This window comes from Mugil cephalus, chromosome 8 (genome assembly GCF_022458985.1).
Source record: "Mugil cephalus isolate CIBA_MC_2020 chromosome 8, CIBA_Mcephalus_1.1, whole genome shotgun sequence".
Classification (NCBI taxonomy): domain Eukaryota; kingdom Metazoa; phylum Chordata; class Actinopteri; order Mugiliformes; family Mugilidae; genus Mugil; species Mugil cephalus.
The window spans coordinates 3,824,120-3,846,187 of NC_061777.1; the positions used below are offsets into that span (position 1 = coordinate 3,824,120).

The following is a 22,068-nucleotide window of genomic DNA, read 5'->3' on the forward strand; positions in this document are numbered from 1 at the left end:
GTCTCTTATGGGAGTCGGCCAAAAATGTGCTCTATTTCTGTGCTGCTCGCAGCCCTGGAGCTTCTACAATGACACAGTCTGACAGGACGTTCAGTGACAAATAACTTAGCGGGTCAACGCAGATAAAATCCCGGGTCGATTTTTCGTACGATGTGAAAGGGGCTTTAGACATTTACCACCCACCTAGACCAGACCAGTCACCCCCACCCAAATGCCCCCACTATCACCATTCTGATTCCAGACACTACAGGACACCCTCAGAAGGCCCATGTCTATACAACTGTTTTGGAGGCACAAGAGACACCTACATAATATTAGGAAGGTGGTCATAATGTTATGCTGGCTTCACTGAAAATAACTCAAAAGTGGTTTGTTGCTTCTGTTGCTGGTAGCGTGAGTACGGTATTAGTCTGAAGTCGAGGTTATTTTCCTCTTTGACAGCACAACGTTTACACACTGTTGATCTGTGACTCTTCATCCTGGTCACTGTGGGAGTATTTAATATTACAACACACGGGGCACACGCTGTGACAGCGAAAGGAGTTGTTTATTGTCTCAGGTGTCCTCTGATGAAAACACATGAATGCCGTTGTTCCAAACAGGAATTGCCGTACTGAGATTGCATATGTGTGTGTGTGTGTGCTCTGGGATCATGTTTAAGTAGAGTGATGAGCCTTTAACCTCAGGGGCCTGGTTTGAGCAATCTGTGAAAGGCCTGTCCCAAAAGTTCAAATCACAGCTCTGCTCTGAAAGAGCTCTCATTATGTCAGGATTTCAGAATCAGAATATAAAATATAATATATAATATAATTCATAATGCGCAGTTTAAATCTTCCTTGATCTTAATCTCTGTCGCGTTTGGTTTGTTGCGTTTGAAAGAGCTTCCAAGGAAGAAATCTGCCACACGGTGTAGGAGGAATCCAAGTGATTAATGTTTCCTTTCAGACGACGGGCTGCCTCTTGCAGACCTGCCACATGTACAGGAAGTGAAACCATGGCAATGAAGTCTTGTGTAATGCATGACGCCAGTTCTCCTGCAGCTTTGTGCCTATTAAATATCACTCCGGTGAGCCTCGACTGACCTTCTGTCAGCCACTTGTTCTGCTCATCTCAATATTTATCTCCGAACATGGAAAGACGGTTGCGTGATTTGGAATAAGCTTGTTTTGGTGTGACGATAACGATAAAAATATGCACCTTTTCAAATATTTGCATTTAGTATTTTTTTCTCTTTTCTATTTTCTATTCTTATTACAGTGTGTGAAACTTGAGGGCTTATTTCTGTATTCATGCAGACATTTAGTACCATTTTAACTGAATGCCAAGCAATTACAGAGGTAATCATGGAGTAGGTCACGTGCACTGAAGTAGGAGACATGTTTGAATGAAATGGATAAAATGAAAAATATTTGTATAGTCTAGTATAGTGTAGACTCTCACAACTAAATACAGTTAAGCTGTACAGAATTAACTTGTAGATCTTCATGTTTCTTGACTTTTAGCCACGCCGCTCCCTCTGTGGGTTTTCGGCTCAGAGCCGTGGATCAAACATACATTAACACACTCCACTGACTTCTTTGTTGCCAGTGGTGACTGAAGATAGATATCTCCCGCAGCTTGGGAGTAGGCCGCCTTGACTGAGCACATGGGTGAAGTGTGCGTCTCTGTGCGAGAGCAGGCTGGTATTTGTGCGTCACTGATCGGAAAGGGCTCTTGTTTGCGCATGACTTCAGGTTATGATGCAACGGTCAACTCTAACAGACAAGGGGTTAAGAACAGCAAAGCATTGTTTTTCTTTTAGTTCTTCTATCTCCGAGGTGAGAACAATAGCTTAAACAGGGCGGTGTACACACAGCAGCGATGATGGACGTTTTTTTTTCTTCCCTGTTTACAGCATCTCAAATAATCATTTGGAATGTGCGGCCTCACTAAAATCCGGAAAAACGAGCCAGAGGTAATGATTGCATCGTGGCTCCATTATAGGCATAGAAACACGCCTCGTGTAGTGGGAAGACAGGATTAACAAGCCGTAGTTGATGGTTATTAGCAGGTGGTTGAGTAGAGCGGCCGTGTTGCCTTTCGAGCACGTTTCTCCGAGCTCCTGGACAGCGACGGGCAGATGTTGTTTGCTGGCCATTACGGAGACAGTGACTCACTTTTTCCCAGCGGAATCATTCATAAAGTGCCCTAAATACCAAGGCTGAGCCCCTCCCAGTGATCGACTGCTTAATAGAGAAAGGCCAAAGGGGGCATTTGAGCGATTTCCATCCCTCGTTTGGGTCAGGTGACTGAGCTTTCCTTGCACACATTGTGACGACCAACCGGCCGCACCATTACCATGAGAAAACAGTCACATGAGCCACGTTGTGCTCTTCAAGCCGCCTTGACCTCCTGTTTGTTTTGCTCCCTTTGCCTTTAAATTCTGTTTGATCAGCTGGTACATTTCTTGTTTGTTTTCCTGATTTATCATTTCGACCATATACTTTATTATTGCAGTCCAGTACGAAGAGAGCGGACGCTGGGAGCTGTGTTATTTACATTGAAGGTGGCAGCTGCCAGTGTAGGTTTAGCAATCCTCTTTATAATCCTGCTGAGTGTAGTAACCCGAGACACGCTGTAAGGTTTATCCAAATCCATGCATAGGTGACAACAGTGTCGTATAAGCATGAGCTATCAGGCTCTAATTTAAGCGTGAACTCTGACATCCAGAGCCACGGTGCTTTTATAACAGTTATCAGGTACCAATCATCCACTGAATACACACAGTCTCCTTTTATTAGCAGCATGGTCGTCTTGTGAGCGTCTCTGGCCTGGAGCTGTGTGTTTCTGATTTACTCATCTGTGGTCCTGGCCTCATTCATCACCCTGTCCTGTGTTCATGGCCTGCAGCTATCCACTCCCACCTGAATGCATCATGCTCCAACCAGCCTACGATACCTTTTATAGTCAACCGTTATAGCAGCTAACTCCCCTGAGGTAGAACTACTGTTGTCACTTTTATGCCCCTATGCTCTGGTTTATATTTATTCAGACGTATGTATCTATGACGGACGTATATTTATCCTGTTCCTCCTCTCCCCTCTCTCTTTTTCTGTCTCCCCCCGTCCGGCCTCAAGCAGACGTGTCTCTCCATAAGGAGGTTAGGATTCTGCTCAAGGTTTCGTCACGTTAAAAGGGAGTTTTTCTAGCCACCGTCGGCTTCATGCTTTCTCTGGGAGCCTCAGGTCGGATTTTGTAAAGCTGCTCGAGACAGTTTGTATTGTCACTGATGGTTATTGTCATTGTTATAAGTTTGGAGAAAATAGTTAGAATAGTTAGCAATTAGCAATACTCAGCAGCGATAGGGGCGGGGCCTACCGAGTACAGGAGGCTTAGATTGACAGGTCTAGTGCGGCGCTCTGTGTGAAGCGGTGCACTGTTGAGACAGCTCCTGTATCACTGAACGAGTGAAGTTTATCTCTTTATTAAAATATGTTGAATCCATATATCTATTTAAAATTTCTGGGAACAATTAAAAACTATATACAAAAAATGTCATGACTGGATCCCCTAGGCGTCGCGGACCACCTATTGAAGACCTATGCGTTAGCACGTCCATGCTTACAGTAAAGCTGACTTCAGCGTGTTTGGACAACATGCTGCGAAGACAGATAGCGTGTACTCAAACAGGCAGATAGCACTGCTGCAGCGTAACATACACACAACACAGCGAAGAGTGTTTATGAGGCTGAAAGTGTCTTGCACAAGGTGTCACCGGGTATCTCAGGGTATCTTCAGTTACACACCACAGAGCCGGGGACGGTTTTGTCTATTATCTTTTAAATCAATTCTGCACTGGCTGATTATAATGGAGCTAAGAAATATCTGAAGGAAGACAGAAAGATTTCCGTGAACTGATCACTGCAATCATGTGTGCTGTCGATTGCAGGTTTCATTTATTCACTGCGTGGATGCAGCTCTGCACCGGTGGTTGACTGTTGTTCTCACCTTATTGCAGCAGCAGAAAATGAAGTCACGCCGCAACACTTCCACACCAAGTCTTAACCCTAGAAGCAACATCTCTGAAAGGCAGCGTCTTTCAAACACATGCTGTGAGTTACCAGTGGCTAAACAAACCAAGTGGGGCCGATAGCAAGATGCAAATGATGATGTTTCAGGAGCGATGCCCTTAGAGGTCATCTGACACTCTTTTCACAGTGCTCAGTGGGGCCTCACATTGTTTTTTCGGTTTCCTGCGAATGATCCTAATATCAAAAGATTTTGGAGATGTTGTTCTCTCATGCAGAAAATCTTCAAGTTGCAGCTGTCTCATGCCAACCTGGCCGTGCTGACCGTTCATTTTCTCAAAGACGCAGATGCTTGAAACCGAGCAGACAGATACACCAACCAGAAACCGAAATCTGTCTGTTTTCTTAAATAGACCCCGAATCTTCACCCTGAAATTGAAAGACTCTGCTCCAGCAGATTCATTTCGGTTTCAGCTCAGCAGCTGTATAAGATTGCTTTAGTCTTTGCTGTGGTTTGCACCTAAGAGGCAGGAAATGGTAAATTTCTCACCACGCTCTTTCTGCGTAGCTGAGGAATAGCGACGTCAAACCCTCCTGCGGTTTTTGCCGCAGTGACACAAAACGCAGGTAAGATTAAACAGAAACAGCTCTGTGTTCCAGATCATCCGCTCCATATCTAGCAGCTCAGAATCATGAGGACATCAAGAAGCTTTTTAATCTATGATCTAAATGAGACAAACGGCCTGGTCCTGCCGAGTTGGGATCAATTACATCAGTGGTGCGTCTGAAAACCTGATCTAATCAGCTCATACAACCACACAGACTGCGGGGGGCTTTTGTTCTGGGGGTGGGGTCATAGCAATCACAGCCTGAGGAACTCAAGAAAAAGGGCAACTACCTCCTGAATGAGACCTGGTTGTAATTAGAATGAAGGCCTGAGGGAAAAGGCGTGATCTCTTTACACCGGGGCCAAAACGCCAACAATACTCACGCTGACCTATTTATGTTGGGAAGCAAAGACTGGAGCTGTCTCAGGTTAGACTCCCAGGAAACTCCCGGATACATTAGAAGTGTTATGTAACACAAGGAGGCCTCCTTCCCAGAAAAGCTAGCATGTGCTGCGCCGAAGAGATAGGAAATATAAACACTGTGTCAGCACATGCATTTCGCTTGCTGCAGGGTATGGACTCGTTAGAGGGTTTAACACAATATTTATTAAACGGACGTGATAAACCTGTTTGTTAAAATTCCTTAAACATCCACCGCTGTAATTAACCAAGATTTGCATGAAATGAAGGCAAATATGTTCTCAGGAAGGCTTCAGGAAAAAACTCATAGTGGATGGAACATGTTTCCATTAGAGCTGCAATTAACATTCTTTTATTTTTACTCTGACAAATCCGTCAATTACCTGGAGAAATTATTGCTTCATGAAGCCACTTCCAAACTTTTCATGCTTTTTTTTTTAACCCTTCAAATGTGGCGTGATGCTGACATTCAACCCTTGCAGACACTGCATGAAGTTCTTCGATAGAAAACATCAGAGTAAACAGAGGAAAGTGTGACGCGTGCTATAAGGGATTTTCAGCTGTGGTGCAGTAAATGTAATTTTGATTTAAAAAATCTTGACTTTCACTGTGACTTCTGAGAATTATTCTGAAAATCCACATCTGACTTCATGAAATGTAGTGTTGTGCAAAACCCCGGAGGAAATCAACACATCTAAGATCTTGAATTTACACTGAATGCCAACAATCCATTAGAGGAATGGGCGTCAGATACCTGATCGGTTTGGGATCTAGTGAATTTGGAGGCCAGGTCAGCACCTTGTGCTGTTATTCATGATTTTCTGAGTTGTTTCTAAAGCGTTTTGTGTTTGTGTCTGCATCCTGCTGCAGTGTCATTGCTATGTGGTGGCCGTGTACATGTCAGAAGTTATTCACTTTTCCTCTCAGTAGTTTTAATGTTGTGGCTGATCAGTGTATAATGTTCTGCCCTCGTTGCTGATCTTCTTTTTTATGTAGTAATTCCATCCACTGTAGCTACGATGACATTGAACAAGGAGACGAAATGCAAACAATTTGTTTTTTTTTTAATGCAGGATTGGTCTACAAGGAGAGCGGTCAAAAAAAATTAGAAGATAACATTTTTTACATGCGGACATACGACTCCGAAGCAGAATACACAAATAAATAAAGTGGAATATTTAAATGATCTGTCCCCAATCCATCCTCTCCCCCGTGAAAATTTACAGAAATACTGGATTTCACCCACATTTCATCCTGAACAGCACGCAAAAGATTTTCAAAGCAATCTTTTAAAGTTAAAGTTAAGCTTTCATGAACTCCAACTACCACAGTCGATGCGACACCACCAGTGGTACAGACCTGCTGTAATAACGTGAGATTATGTGCTTAAGTTTAGCATGTTTACGAGGCTGGTTCAGAGGGGCTCTGGCGCCATGACGCTTTAGGAACTTATCAGCAGTTATTAAAGCTACACAATTAGCTCTTACATGTGTATATACAGTATCTATGTTTATATATTATGACTTATCAGGTAGAGGGGGTTTGGATTCAGACACTGATAAGCTGGGGGAAGAGTTCATTGGCGAACATGTCTTCCCAGGAGCTCTCAGTGCACAGGGGAGAGGACATGTCGCTGAAAGGGGAAGGGGACCCTTCGTATCCGGAGTCGCTGTATGTTTCCGCTAAGCAGGCTTCCTTATCCAGTCTGCTGAAGGCAGGAGAGGAGGCTCCGGAGAGGAAGTCGTCCACCTGACTGTGGCCGTCGCAGGCGGGGATGACCACTTCCTCGGGCTCGTCTTTGACGCACACCGACTCCTCCTCCTCCTCCTCCTCCACCACCACCACCTCGGCGACCACCGGGTAGGAAGCCTCGTCAATCTTCTCGTCGTCCGTGCCGCTCTCCAGGTCGCTGCACTGCCCGTTGTCGCTCCCCTCCTCCACGGGCTTGGTGTAGATGTGGTCGAAGTGAATCAGTTCATTAAGGGTCTCCAGCTTAACTGATGGGGCCCCCAGAGCTGCAGGTGTGGCGGGAGGTACTGGGTCCCCCCCTCCGACCAGCAGCACCTGCGGCTCCTGGCACTCCTGTTCACAAGACTTGAGGAACAGCTCTGGGTCAAGGATGTCCAGAATGCCCAGTAGCAAATCAGACTAGAGAAAGAAGGGGGGGGACGCAAAGGAGAAACAGGATTAGCCCACTGACCCGTGACCCAACTCTGGTGTTACTACAGAGCTGTCTTTAAAGCTCAAATCTTGGCGGGGGCTTACCTCATTGTCTGTACAGTCAGAACTATCTGTATCCATTGAGAAGTCTTCAGATTTAGGGACTGCTGGGCCTGCACCTGCTGCGGAGGCACACGTAGCCTGAGTGCTGCGGACTCAGAAGACCCGATCCCCAAACCTGCGTCGTTCCCGGTGGACAACAGCGTCTGAACCTTTAACAGAAAGCAAAAAAAAAAAAAAAAAAAAAAGAGGATTGAATTCAGAGCCATTTTCTACAACCCGTCCCCGTTCACTTCCCTCTCTCCGCTCCGCGCCGCGAACCCACCTTCTCTTTCGAGTCGAGGGTGTCCAACCCAAGTCTCTGTCTCAGTTCCTCGTTCTCTGTGAGCAGGCCGCTCGTCTTTTCCCGAAGCAGCCTGTTTTCAATGTGAAGTTTCTGATTCTGTGAGGGAGGGGGGAGAAAAGAGGCGAAACAGATGTTGGTACGTGAAACTTTTGTCCGTTTAACAGGAAGTGGAAGATGTGAAAAAACAAAACAAAAAAAAAAAAAAAAGTGTTCTCTGTAAAACCAAAGCTAGAAATGAAACCAAGTGGGGGGAAAAAATAAAAGAAAATGTATTTTCTATCGTCAATTCTTTATATTTTCGGGACATTGGGACGTTGTGATGACTCAAGAGGGGGTTGTGTTGGAGTTGTGGACATTTCATGACAAAATTGGTGGTGAAAATGTGTCACGGTGGGGGGAGGTTTATTACAGCCATAAATACTTTATTAATCAGCAGGGGAGGAACACTTACAGGAATAAAGCACTGGAATAAAGTACAGTATAAAAATACATTACTACATATATATAATGAATATAAAATGCACTAAAAACATTTGCACATCACGGGAACCATTATAAAGTCTAATGTCCAGAGGTTAGTTAAGATTTCCTGCTTTGCATTCCAAGATACACCCTCGTTTGAAGATGTGCCAAAAAGATTTTTTACCTCCAGCTCCAACTCCAGGACTTGTTGTTCCAGCTCTCCCATTTTGGCCTTTTTCCTGTCTCTGGCGGTCTGTGCTGCGACTCTGTTCTTCAGTTTCCTGTGAAAAGAAAAAAAAACAAAACACACACGCATAAGTGGAAATGTTTTTTTTTTTTTTTTTTAACAGATTTAGCACTTCATTTCCACAGTGCTGACTAAGCCCCCATCCGCCCCCACCCCTCACTGTCATGACTTGGGTTCACAAGTACTGCGCAATAACCAACCGGCCATGTTCCTGCCACGCAGGCAGCACCGGGTCAGTATCAGAGTCCTGCGGTGCACACGGGGACCAGGCCCACGATCAAATCAGCCTTATATCGGCTTCACAAGTCCAAAGTACAAAGGTGGTACAGTAATAATGATGTTTAAAGCGATTCAACACACACACACACACACGAGGCCAGTTTTAGGCACCTTAAATGACCCACTTATATACAGGGCTGTGTAGTATTGCGCAAAATCTCGTGTGCTTTTGATTTGAACGAGAAAATAGGATTGTTCTGCAATAAAGATAATAATGTTATTATTAATAATAATCTTTGGGCGTGTCTCTTCCGGTATTCCCGGAACAATGGCGGCGCATTTGGAGTAAAACTACAACTAATTAATTGTGGGTTTTTTTTATGGGGGTGTGTGCGTGTGCGTGTTTTAGTGAGTGAAACTAACCTGCGAAGTGCTTTCTCTTCCGGACTCAAGTGTGTGAGTCTCTGTCTTTTCCGCACCGGGGGACCCGCAGACGAGTTGGAGTCCGAGTCCGATGACACCTGACTGGCCGCTGACGGTAAAACGACGGAGATGGGTCGGCTGTAGGCCGGCTGCGACCCCCCGGAGGAGCCGCTCTGCTTCCCGGATATAAGGAGCACTTTGTGGGCTCCTCCGCTCCCTCCTGCTGCTGCTGTTACAACCACCATGTTTGAATATCCTCTTTGTTCGGTTGTTGAATCAGAAATTACCGGGTATCCGTCTTCAATTCAAGTAGAAACCTGGAGGTTTCCCCTGCGTACCCGATCCCCGACTTCTCTCCACTGCCTGATAAGACGAGTTGCGACAGCGATCTTTTCTACCGTCGTGGGCGTTGCTGATTGGCTGCTCGGGGGCCTGTGACGCACTCGGTTCACGGGCCTGTGATTGGTCGTGGTGCTGATGAAATTTTGCATTTAAAGTTTCACCCTGTTGGCAGCGACCAACGTCAAATCTCCCAGAGTTCCTGGTTAAGTGTAATTTCCCATCAAGAGAAACTAAACCACGGGTGTGAAACGTACGGCCCGCGGGCCGAAAGCGGCTCGCAGGGCCGCGGTATGAATTTGCAAAATGCATAAATGACACTGAAGATTTTAACTGCATTTTTGTTCCCCTGTGAAAGTAACTGATATGTGCAGTATAGACTTTCACTGACACTGATGCTGCTGTTCTGTTTAACATGTGCAATGCACTTTTACCACCGTCTGTCTTCACCAGTAAACTATATATATATAAATTGTATTTTGTCTCCATATTTTTTTTAGTATTTAGTATATTTAACTCACAACTGGGATATGCTCTAGCAACCGTAGTGAAGATAAGCGGTTTTAGAAGATGAGATGAGAATTTTAACTTAAATAATACCTATTGCGTTATTTTGTATATAGTTTGTCTACACTCAAAAGGAGAAGCTCTCCAATCTTGTTATACACCGTCTAATGACAATAAAGGGGCACAGTGAAAATGTTACACAATTTAGGAAGAGGTAGAAAGAGATGAATGAAGAATAGGTATGTATAGCAATTTAAATGTTATTGTTGTTGCCATTATTCTTATTTAGCAGAGGAGGAAGAAAACATTGAATGAAGACTATTAGTACTATTAAGTAATTTACGTTACTTATTGGAAGTATTTTTATTTTTCTGTCTTGTTTCTTTTTCAATTTTATATGCATTTGATGCATTTCTTCTCTTTTCAATGTTGGAAATAAATAAAGTAAAAAAAAAACACTGAGACCTAGAACGAAACAGAAATTTTGCTTCTTGTTTTTCTTAAGAAATGTCCAGTTGTTCGTCACATGTATTGTAGCAGAGCGGTTCATTAAATGAAAACATTTTCATAATGTGCTTGTGTTTCTTTGCACTAAATCAAAGGGAAACATTTGGAGTAATTATTTATAAGTTAATATGCTATTGTGTTACTGGTCCGGCCCCTGAACTAAAACGAGTTTCATACCCCCTCAGATGATGATGATGATGATGATGATGATGATGATGATGAAGGATTTTAGTCTAATAAACTCATGTAATAGATAAAACTACACCTGTTACCAATCAGTCTCTCATGTTACATGCATCAATTATATCTTGTATTTGAATCACGATTAGATTCTACATATATATTCTCTTTCTTTTTCTGTCTCTATCCTCCATCGCATCGGTTCCTCTATATGAGCTCTTGTATTGTTATTAACACAATATGAATAAAATTGAATTGAATATATATTCTTGCCTTTTCCAGCCTCACTTCCCCCTTACAGTTAAGTACAGTGCCTGGTGAATGTCTGCTCACTCGTCTTTTGCTGTATGGTTTCCTCATTCTTTTCTATGTTGTTATCTAATCAAACAGACACAACAAGCTTTACCGCTCTGATGACCTTACCTGAAAAGTTTATTTCCTTTTTACTGGAACAGTGTGTTGAACCGATGGATTAAAGGAGCGGTTGTCACCTTCTCGTCTGAGGAATTTACTCATATTATTGTTGCGTTTTACTGGTATGGATGCAGATGTTTTTATATGTGCTCTGACTGGAAAACACTTTGGATCAACTTCTGTTGTTTTTACATGTCTTATATAAATAAAGAGACTATTGCTGTCATCTTATAATATGCAAACAATGTTTTGTGCAGAATTTAAACTTTTGGCCTTTCAAAGTCTATCCACGTGTACTCGATCCATCTTTGCAACTTTCTGCAACAGATAACTCCACGTTTTTCACACTATTACATCTTATTAACCATAACTCTATGCATATAATATAAAGTCTTCATTTTTCTTGTGCATTTGTTTATATGCTTATTTTTTGTATCAGTGGTATTTTTTATTTTATTTTTATTTATTACTGGATTTTACTTATATTTTATTTTTATTATTTTTTATATAATATTTATTTGTATGTTAATTTTTTTTTCTATTTTTTTACTATTTTATTTATTATGATATCTTTCTTTTTAGTATTGTTTGTAATGTGCAACTGTGACTGAACAATTTCCCTCGTGGATGATTAAAGTCTATCTAAATGTAGGTCTAACTCTTTGCTTTCTTTTTTTTTTTTGTATTTTTGCATCAAATACCCACACTATGAAAAGGAGGCTGTTTAAAAGGCTCAAAATGAAATTGTGCAGGTTTGCTTGAGCCATAACAGGAGAAATACGCAAGAGTAGTATTTCCTCAACGATACAACAAAACAGCCGGATGTGGTGAGTTGGCTCGGCGACCACATTCGGCTCAGAAGTGCTGAGTCGCTCATTTTACCACATGAATATGAAAAGCGGAGTTTGTAGTGGAAGATATGAACTGATAAAACAGAGTGCAGCTCGAAAACCGCTGCTAAGACTCAAACTCCACAAGCGCAGTAAAACCTCTCTGCGTCGCGTCGACAAACCCTCAGATGAAATAAAGTCAGACGCTGTATAAACACGGGGGCAGTTCACGGGTACACTCTCTTCTTTCTTCTTATTTGTCCCCAAACGGGAGTTCACATTTTTACGGTATGTGGCCACCTGTATTGTTTACAGCTCACAGCCCTTTGCCCTGGCAGTCTGTCACCTCAGCAGGAGTAACCGCTGCGGCTAGAGCAAACACTGGCCTGTTTGCGAAGCTCTGTGGCCACTACAGAATCAACATCAGAGAAAACCAAGAGCCGGGGTTTGATGGTGGTGGTGTGTGTGTGTGTGTGTGTGTGTGTAGCAGTGACAAACGAAAACAGGATTTCTGTGCAGGATGTCCTTTATTTATAGCTGTTTGCATAAAAGGTCAAAGCAAACAGGGGAAACGTGAATTTGGACTTCCTATTTTCAAGTTTCTTTATGTCAAGAAAGTGAATAAGTGTAATATTATAAAGCACCCTCGTGCTATTAGAAGAAAACTGTTTAGATATTTTTGATGGAGGGGGGTGTCCCATCATTGGTGTTAGCAAAGCAAGGCCTATATTTATGAAGCTGTGAAGTTCAAGTTAGTGGTGTAAGAGACACGATCAATGTCAAACAGCTGAAAAGAATTCAAAAAATATGCTCGGGGGCTTTCCCGTCACGTATGTTTTTACATTCTTTCCTGTGAACGTAGCCAGCGGGTATGTTAGCTTATATGTAAATCATGTCTTCAGACCACAGCGTTTCCCAACATTTCACAGCGGAACGCACCGGTGAGCCACTAGTAGCATCGTTTCAGCTCATAGAACAGGACGCTGTGAGCAGTTAATGAAAATCCTCTTAACAAACGATTTGCTTAGATGGGTGTAACAGCGCTGAGTGGGCTCAGCCTGTTAGCGCTCACTGAATGCAGCGCGAGACCAGTAGATTAGAGGAACTCTTTAAATGTAAAGGTCTTTTCTGCCTTAGTGGCTCAAAAAGAATGTAAAGTGTATCTGGAGAATACTTGATGTAAGTCTTAAACTTCACATGGAGAAGTGTCGCGGGCCCATTTGGAACATCTTATTCTCTGAAAACAACTGTTCCAAATCAGCAGAAACCCAAGTCGAGTCACTCGGTTTTTATCTTTGTTAGGGGCCTCCAAACAGCAGCTTGGTTTTGTTCATTATTAACTTAAATTCATGTATTTTCTCGTATATTTGTACGTATGCAAATTTCTCATACTGTTTAATTTAATTGAATTTAATTTAATTTTATTTAATTTAATTAACTGGGTAATATAATAGTATTATTTTATTTTATTTTATTTTATTGTGGATCAGTAAAGTCTATCTGAGTCCACCCAGTCGTCACAACGCTCAAATACTTTTTTCTAACCAAGCTGTTACCCCGTTACTCAAGGCGTTCTCATTTAATTGGGATGGATTTGAAGCTCTGATGATCCTAAAGCCTCCAGCGAGACTAATCAGCCTGACAAAAGCTCCACTGATGTGACTTAACAAACTGAGCGTTTGCATCCGGCTTCAAAGTGAACTCTACCTCGCCATTTCTTTTAGGAGCGACGATGACGGAACGACAACGCTGAGTGGAGTCAGCAGATCAGCGCTTTCCTTAAAGGCTGATCATGCATGTTAAATGTTTACACTATATTAGCACAAGAAGGCCGCCGCAACGGTTACAGCGAGGCGTTACTTTTTTCAGATTCCTCCTCATACAAATGAAAAGAGGAATTCACAAGAAATTCAGTTCAGTTCACGCAGGAGTTTTCCCCTTAGAATAAAGAAGAACCGAGTAGAAGATATTGTCACTGTGGGTTTTTTACAGCTCAACATGATGCTCAGGAAATATATAATCAGAATGACCAATATGAATATGACTGTGACCTAGACAATAAGACTATGGAACATACAGTTATACGTACAGAACTGGATTCAGTTGAAAAACCAGGGCCGTCTTTCAGGTTTTAACAGTTGCCAAACTAACTCATATTATTGGCAGCTTTAAATCATCGGTTGGATTATCCTCATAGGAGGAGGAGGAGGAGGAGGAGGAGGAGGCCATGAGAGGGAGTGTGTGCACAGCCTAAACCTATGTATAGTCGGTCTTGGCTGCTAGACTCGTCTCAACCAGTACTTAAACGCGTATACACACACAACCAGAGATACACTCACAAATACAGAAGTGGGGATCCACCCTGGGGTGTAGAGTTGCAGTCTGTGATTAAGGTGGGTGGATCCTCCAAACCACTGTTTAAAGTTAAAGTGGACCAATCCCAAAGGCAGGGGCGTATAGACGTTTTTTTCATTGGCAAATGGAGGGGGACGTCGTGATGTGTGTGTGTGTGATGTAAGATATAATGAGACCTTTCAGATTAAAAGTGCACCCTGTGGTATCCAGACTGCTGAATGTGGGCGTACATACTTCACAGTCTAAGTGATTTTCTCATTTGTCTGCAACTTCTGTGCCCGTCTCTGAGCTCCCCTCTCAGCCAGGTCTCCCGTTAGGAAGCCGTTCTTCTGAGCAAATGATATTTTAACCATGAGAATGAACCAAATGAATCAGCAGCTATCGCAGAACCCTGAATATTTGTGCCTCCCACAGCTAAATAAAAGCGGACTGCACCTACAATTTAACGTTCTCAGGATACTTTCAGTTTTCCTCTTTGAACTCGTCGCTCTTTCGAGTGAAAATTTATTTACAGCGTTCTTCTCAGCAGCCTGTGCTGTAGGCTGTGAGGGCGGATAATAGAAATTTGCATATTAGCTTTGTGGCAGTTGTGTCCTGCAACACGCTCCACTGCATTTTCTCTTAATTATAATCTCAATTAACTCACGAGCATTGGAACAGAGACACGTTGTTATTAGGAACAAAATACTCATGCGTTTAATTAGAGGCTGCTGCCAGCTAGGTTTGTTGTCGGCCTATCGGATATTCCTGGTAACTACAGTGAAGTCATGGCATGCAGGGTAAACAGTAACGCCCGTGTGTGCTCATCTGAGCAGGCGTTGGGTGTGACATGTGTTGTGGGGCAAAGGCAGGGCCGGACAATAGGGGTGAGCGGGGTCACACCCTGGGACCGCGGCCAGCTGCAGGGGGGCCGATGTGTTTGCGTACGCCTCCTCCCCACTGCACACCTCTCTCCGTTCCCACAATGCATCGGGGTGTTTGTCTGGCCTGGTGGCTTCCCACACCTCTCCGCCATCCCTCGTCTCCCGCCTCTCAGTTTGTGTCCTCACTCTGATGTTTCCGTCTGACTTTCTGCAATCAGGAAATGTATCTGGTCCATCAGCAGCACATGACATTAAATAGAAGACGGAAAAATAATATATGCAGTTTAGAGTGATGCAATGACTGGAACAATTACAGGCAAGAAACGACTGTTGCCGTGGATGGTGCATACAGAATTGGGGCAACTCATTCAAATCTTTAACATATCTGTCTGCAGTTGGCTCTGTATCTGCATGTGCACAACTCTGGCCAGCGTACAGATAAGATGGCCGCCATTTTGCATATTGGAGTAAAAAAGAAATGAGAAGAGAGCAGCTGCTGAATTAAACACCTCTACTTTAGCTTTGACATGTCCCAAAGTTTCAGGAAGACGTGCCGGCCCGGCCATCTCCTATACGAATGCAGAGCTCGTTGTCCATCACCTCCACAATTGTCTTCGAGTCTCTGTGCGCCCACATAAGCCGTGCTTTGTTCGCGCACAGAGCTGACACGGTGCTCTTTTTGTTTGTCGATCCACATTTTCTCTGCTCTCACTGTACCGGCTTGGCTGTCTAACAACAACAACAACAACAACAACTACGCTGTTTGTCAGCAACAACATCACAGTGTTCGGATGCAGATGGAAAATATTCTCTCCGGTCTTCGTCTTCAACGATCCGTTCTTAATCAGTGTCTTAATAAACGGATTTAAAAAGTGTTGCTGCACGGCTGGCGGCTCTCCCATTAAACCGTTTTGCTCCAATAGTCTGATACGGTTTGACATTTTATTTGTAAGATGAAGCGAAGGCCCGTTCTGTCATTTGTGCGTTCACTTGTACAACATGAGCCTATTTTAAGTCGCAGACTAAACTAATGTGTGTCCTCTAGGAGATAATAAACTCTACCAGATGCAGCAGATTACAAATCAGCACTGTTGTGTTGAGTGCATTTACCAAAGTGTTGCATGAGCTGGTCTGTACTTGGACACATCTGATTGGCTCCACTATGATGAAATGTGAACGTTGTTCTGATGCAACACCCAAGCAAGATGGAGGGCCCCTAAAATGATGAAACCTCGTCACTTAATCTCCCTTTAATCTCCCTGAGGCTTTCATAATGACTGTCACTTCCTCTTTGTCAGTGATGCACATCCTACATCGGTCATGTTGCAAGACAGAATATTGACTTTTATATTGAATATTGACTGGCCACTCACAAGTCATGTGTCCGACTGCCACCTGGTGTTTGAAAGGGCACATTACAACTTCAGTCTGTAATCTACACATAATTTCACTTTTAATTTCTAAATGTCTCATTGAATCAGGTAACAGAGAAATCCCTACAGCTCATTTCTGCTTTGTGTTCTCCATGTGGACAGTCAAACTTTCACACTTTCAGAGGCATAATGTTCATTTGTTTGAATTACACATGATCTAACCTAACTTTCCCTCCTATTTGAATATAGACAAAAGTGCCTCCATGCCAGCTAAGACAGGAGCTAAGACAATACTTTATGCAACGATTACAGACTGATGTTTATGGCCTGGAACGAGGAGCTTCAGCACGACAGCAAATACATATTTCAGATTAAAGTACTGCTGAGAATGTTCTTAACGCAACGTTAAAGCAGGCAGCTGCTCAGTTGTGTAGTGCTACCCCAATGTTGGTGTTTGCAGAGGATGGTTTCTATCCATCGACCTGTTGTTTATGGAACCAGAGGTCTGCACCACACAAACCAACAGTCCCTGCCTGAGGATCCAGTGCCTCCAGGACTATAAAGTGGAGCATTTTCACCATTATGTGTTCATGAGGAAGTGCCCGTGGACCAGGTGAGTCAATAGGGACCAATGTCTATGGAACATCTTGAAAGTCATGCAAAGTCCTTCTTATTCGTGTTGTTTTTAGAAAATGGCATCAAACTACAAACTAAACACTATATACATTGATCCAGCATAACATTATGACCACTGACAGGAGAAGTGAATAACATTCTACCATGTTGTGACAATTCAGTGTTCTGCTGGGAAACTTTTGGACCTGGCATTCATTCATGTGGCTGTTAACTTAGACATGTAGCACCCACCTAAACCAGACCAGACACCCCCACCCCACAGCAATGACACTCCTTGATAGCAGCAGGATGTCCATGTCACAGCTGTTTTGGAGGCACAAAAACACAGTAAAATACACAGTCATTATGTTATGCCCCATCAGTGTATATACATATACTAGTTTGCTAAGCATTCCGTTGCACAGCAACTTCTCCTCCTCACTTCTCACCAGTGAGGAGATAAACTGAAATAAACTAAATTGCTATGGAAAAGAAATCTGTCTCCTGGGGAAGGATCATGTAATACGTCCATAAGCTCCGAGCTCTGGGATGAACTACTGATGTCAAAACACACAGGATCAAAACAGAGGCTTCAGAGGTTTGACCCACATCTGAGCTGAAAATCTAGTTACGTTCTAACGATTTCAGCGCGGGGAGATAATACAAAGGCCCGATTCTCCAATAAAATTGAATTTGTGTCAACTGGCTACCAGTTTGAACCGAGCCTCCTTTGATGATCCGGGTGTGTGTCAGTCTATGAGCATGTGTGCGTGTGCGCCCGTTACCACGAAATCAGCAGAAAACAAAATAAGGCCCGCAGACATCAAAGGGAGCCGAGGGGGAAGATGATCTGTTTTCAGTCATGGCGAACCACATTTCTCTCCCCAACCGGTCCTCCAGTCATCCTTTACTGCGACCGCTGTCCTTACATCTCCACTGCCACCCAACCACTGGGTGGCACATGCGGCAAAGTGTTGCCCTGTGTCAGCATGTCCTCTCACGCAAGATCCCTTCTTTGAAACCGGCGAGAGCGATGTGCAGTGCGGCTTTTCATTTGGGGATTTACATGTTTGGGATTTGGCTCCATGACGCATTGTTTTCTTCCTCAGAGCGATGATCTGTGTCTGCAGTCACAGAAGCAACAAGGAAGCAGTGGAATGGGAGAGTTTGGAGAAGTGTTGAACCATCGGAGGGCATGATGGGGGGGATTTAGTCAGGAGGAAGCATGAGGAGAAATGAATAGAGGAGATGAATGGAGATGATGATGATGGTGATTTACTATCTGCTATTTACGCTGCCTGCATTTTAGTCTTCAGTGGAATGTCTGCAGAGAAAAGTTTTAAATTGGTAAACCATCGGTCTGATGAGTGTAATTGCATATTTATTTCACAAAATATATATTTTAAAATGCTGAGGTAACGTGTACACCGAACAGGCATAACATTATGACCACCTTCCTAATACGTGTGTAGGTCTCCCTTGTGCCTCCAAAACAGTTGTGACTCATCAGAGGATGGACATGGACCTTCTGAGGGGGTCCTGTGGTGTCCTGTTTCCAGAGGGGAGGGGGCTCTGTGGATCATGAATTCATGAACATTCAATTGTCAAAAGATGGTCAAGTTAATTCACTTCTCCTGTCAGTGGTCATAATGTTGTGGCTGATCGGTGTAAATCCAGGAAATTAATGAAGTTTTTAATTCATAAATTGAAATATAAGATGATGCCAGGCCGAATATAACTGTTGGGAGGCTCATGAAAATTTCGAGGGACTTATATGTGTCCATAAACTTTAATTATTTAAAAATCTTGGACGGTTTATAAAAGGTCTGCCTTCATTGTCATGTTAATTACACATTTCCTGAGGGAGCAAGAACAAAGGCAAAAACCAACAGATTACAAATTCAGACAGTTAAGTAGCAGGAGGCAATTAAACTTTATAGTTTACCACAAAAATTGTAATTATTCTTTTAAGTGTGCACTTTAAAACTCGGCAATTTCATTTAAGTAAATAAAAATTAGCGTAATGTATGAGGATTTCTCCTGCTGCAGCTTCAGATTAAAAACATTTAATGTCAAAACACTTAAGCAGTATTCACAGGAAATGGCGGTGAGCTTTGCATCCAAACTGCATCAAATGAATCAAAACTGGCAGATCAGTCTGAAATACTGCAGGGAATGAAGGAATAATAAGAGTAATATGTGTACACAGTGAACTCTTCGAGGAGGAGATGCAGGAAACAAGCTGCACACCTCCGTCTCCTCAGTCGAGGTAACCAACACCTTTCCCCGTGAACCTGAAGTTCTCACACTCATTCTGTTTGCAGAATAAAAATCAGATCGCAGCCAATTACAGATGTATCACTGCTTAACATCTTTATTAGCAATAGTTTGCAATACAGGTGCTGCCAAATCAAGCAGAGCTGAAATGAATATGTTACAGTATTTCCTGTAATATTTTATATACTGGGGGCCATTATTGTAGGCAGGCTTTTATTAGAGGGAGGCCTTTGTTTTTAATTCTCTTTGTTTCATACCAGTATATTTGCTCAAACTTTTCCCACCATACAAGCAGAAGCCGGGCAGGATTAATAAACGCTTAAGCACGGGGGGTCAGAATGAACGAACGAATAAATGACTCCATTGCATCAGTTTGAAACAGGGTCTGTTTTTTTGGGCAAATTGACAAACACACATGAAAAATTTACTGTAACTGAATGAGGTCCTTGTCCGAGTTTACATGCAACCTAGAAAATCGAATAACTGACAGGAACATGTCCTCCTCCTCCACACTAGGTGGCGATATGTGTCTTGTCAGTGGGTTAATACGCCCCCCTTTCTGTTTGACCTAATACATCATATAATAAACAACTAAATAAACAAGACGAATGATGGTTTTTTTACTCGGTATGTTTACCTTCTGAAACTGCAATCTGCTTTCTTGGATGTTTTTATTCTGGGGTCATACACCAGAGCAATGGTTGTCCAGTGAAAGTCCGATTAAGGTATATACATCCCGGAGAAAATCGATTTCCAATCGCATTATCTGGGTGTCTTAATCTGATAAGGAGAACTCTGATTTCAGTCGAAATGAACGTGTTTACATGCACTTAACTTGTCCAGTTAAAGTCGGATTAAGGCAATAATTTGCTTCTTTCACGTGCATGTAAACATACTGACTGTTTCATTAAAAATCTGGATTCATGTGACACTTCAAATGTAGCTACTGCCACCTGTGGTACCTGTGTGTTACTACACATTTTTTCATGTAAACCACACCCCCGGCCATTATACAGAGACCTGGCTATGACTGACTGGAGAAACGTGCTGCACACAAACACAAACTTTCCAGAAGTGACCTCATTTAGTGTCTGCTAGTGTTTCCAGTCTTGTTCTCTCACCAACACCCTAGTTCCACTCACTTTTTTTCTGACTGTGTTTCCAGCTTTCCTAGAATAAATATGGTCCATATACTGCGTCTAACGTTTTGCACATTCCTGTCAGTAGAATAAAAGTTTTCAGGTCTGGTTAAAAACCACTTTGTGCTTCCTTTTATCTTTTGTGTGTGTGTGTGTGAAAGAGACAGAGAGAGTACAGATTCCATCCATCCATCCAACCAGTCCTTTCAGAACATGTTCACGCCTGTGTGAGTGTATCAACATCATATCCCCCCTATCCTCCTCATGTCTCTGAGCAGATTATGAGCGCTGGAGCCGGCTGAAATGACTCCAAAGCCCCTAACCCCTGGGAACATACCTGTTCTTGCAAGCCTCAAATGTACAGGTGCCTCATTTCAAAAGACTACAGGCCCTCTTCTCGTTTTCTCCCCTTGCTCCTTTGCCTCTCTCATTTTCTCCCTCCCCCCTTACGGCTGCAACTTTACCCCTCGACTGAGCTAGGCCTATTGAAATACCTCCGCTGGTCTAGCCCACACTTCAAAGTCAACTTTCACCCTCCAGCCAGATCCAAGGAGGGGAGGCAGAGGGGGACGGGGTCGGACCAGGAAAGACTCAGCCCCTGAATAGTTAGGACTTCAAAGTCTGTAGCATTTATTTCTGAGCTGTTTGAAAATTGGAGAAGTCCTTGAAAAAGGAGCAGGTGATTGATGCTGTAGTTTGTCCACGGTAAAGTTGATACTGTAATTGTAAGTGGTCAAATAAAGGACATCTTATGGTTTTCATCAAACTGTTAACTTAAAAGATCCTTTACATAATAGAGAGTTAACAGCCTCTCTACTGACACATATATAGCCCAGGTTTAGTGATTTTATCTCAGGGGCTGTTTGTGCGTTAAGTCCTTAACCGTGTCCAAAATAACCACCTTGTCTATTAGTTTGCCTATAGATCCCTTCATGGTCTATGTCACTGTGACATCACAACATTAGCTGGAGGCAGAACAGAGGGAACTTGAGGCGAACACTGTTACTGTCACTGTCAACTGTGAAAATGTCGTCTTGCTGTATTTTTGGTGCTAAAACCGAAAAATCAAAAACACTAACTTGACGTTTTATCACATACCAGCCACTGACAGTCATAGACAACTTAAGTTGAATGCGATTAAAAGAAAGGATTGGACTGAAACAATCATCGACAACTCTCTGTTTGCAGCTCACATTTGATATCAGCTAAGGTTTATATCTAATACATAATCATTTTCAGCCTGGATTATGTTATGGGTTAGACTAAATTGTGACTGAAATAACATTAAGCTAATCATTATTTGGAGGATTCTTGTTACACGCTAGTGTTAATGCTAACCTCGAGCTAATGCATCGTTGGCTGCGTGTTTCAGGGGCGTCCAAGCAGAAGTTGCATTTATTACATTACCCTCCACAGTGGTTCCACTTACGTCTTATAATATCTTTGTTGGAGAGGCTTCACTTGGTAAAGACAGACCAGACTTCGTCCCCTCTGTGTCCTCCTTTGGTCAAATCGTCCATCCAGTGAGTGAGAGTGTAGGGGTCGGTGAGTCAGAGTCAACTTTTTAAAATAACACCCATAGTCTGGAAGAGTGTATTAGAACATTCTCTACAATCTGCATTTTCCTCGTCCATTCTTGCCAAAACAGTCCATTGAAATATGCTTTACAGGCTATGGTGATTGAGATCTTTTGCCTCCAGCTAAGTCCCTCCCCCAA

At 42.9% G+C, this 22,068-nt stretch overlaps 1 protein-coding gene across 1 annotated transcript; it reads right to left on the minus strand.

Annotated features, from left to right (window-relative positions):
- Positions 1–6,078: 6,078 nt before the first annotated feature.
- xbp1 (X-box binding protein 1) lies at positions 6,079–9,332 on the minus strand. Its single transcript, XM_047592211.1, is given in 6 exon segments — positions 6,079–7,183; positions 7,301–7,384; positions 7,387–7,467; positions 7,581–7,697; positions 8,248–8,344; positions 8,953–9,332. Coding segments are annotated over 6 exon segments (1,224 nt in total). The 5' UTR covers positions 9,198–9,332; the 3' UTR covers positions 6,079–6,583.
- Positions 9,333–22,068: the final 12,736 nt, after the last annotated feature.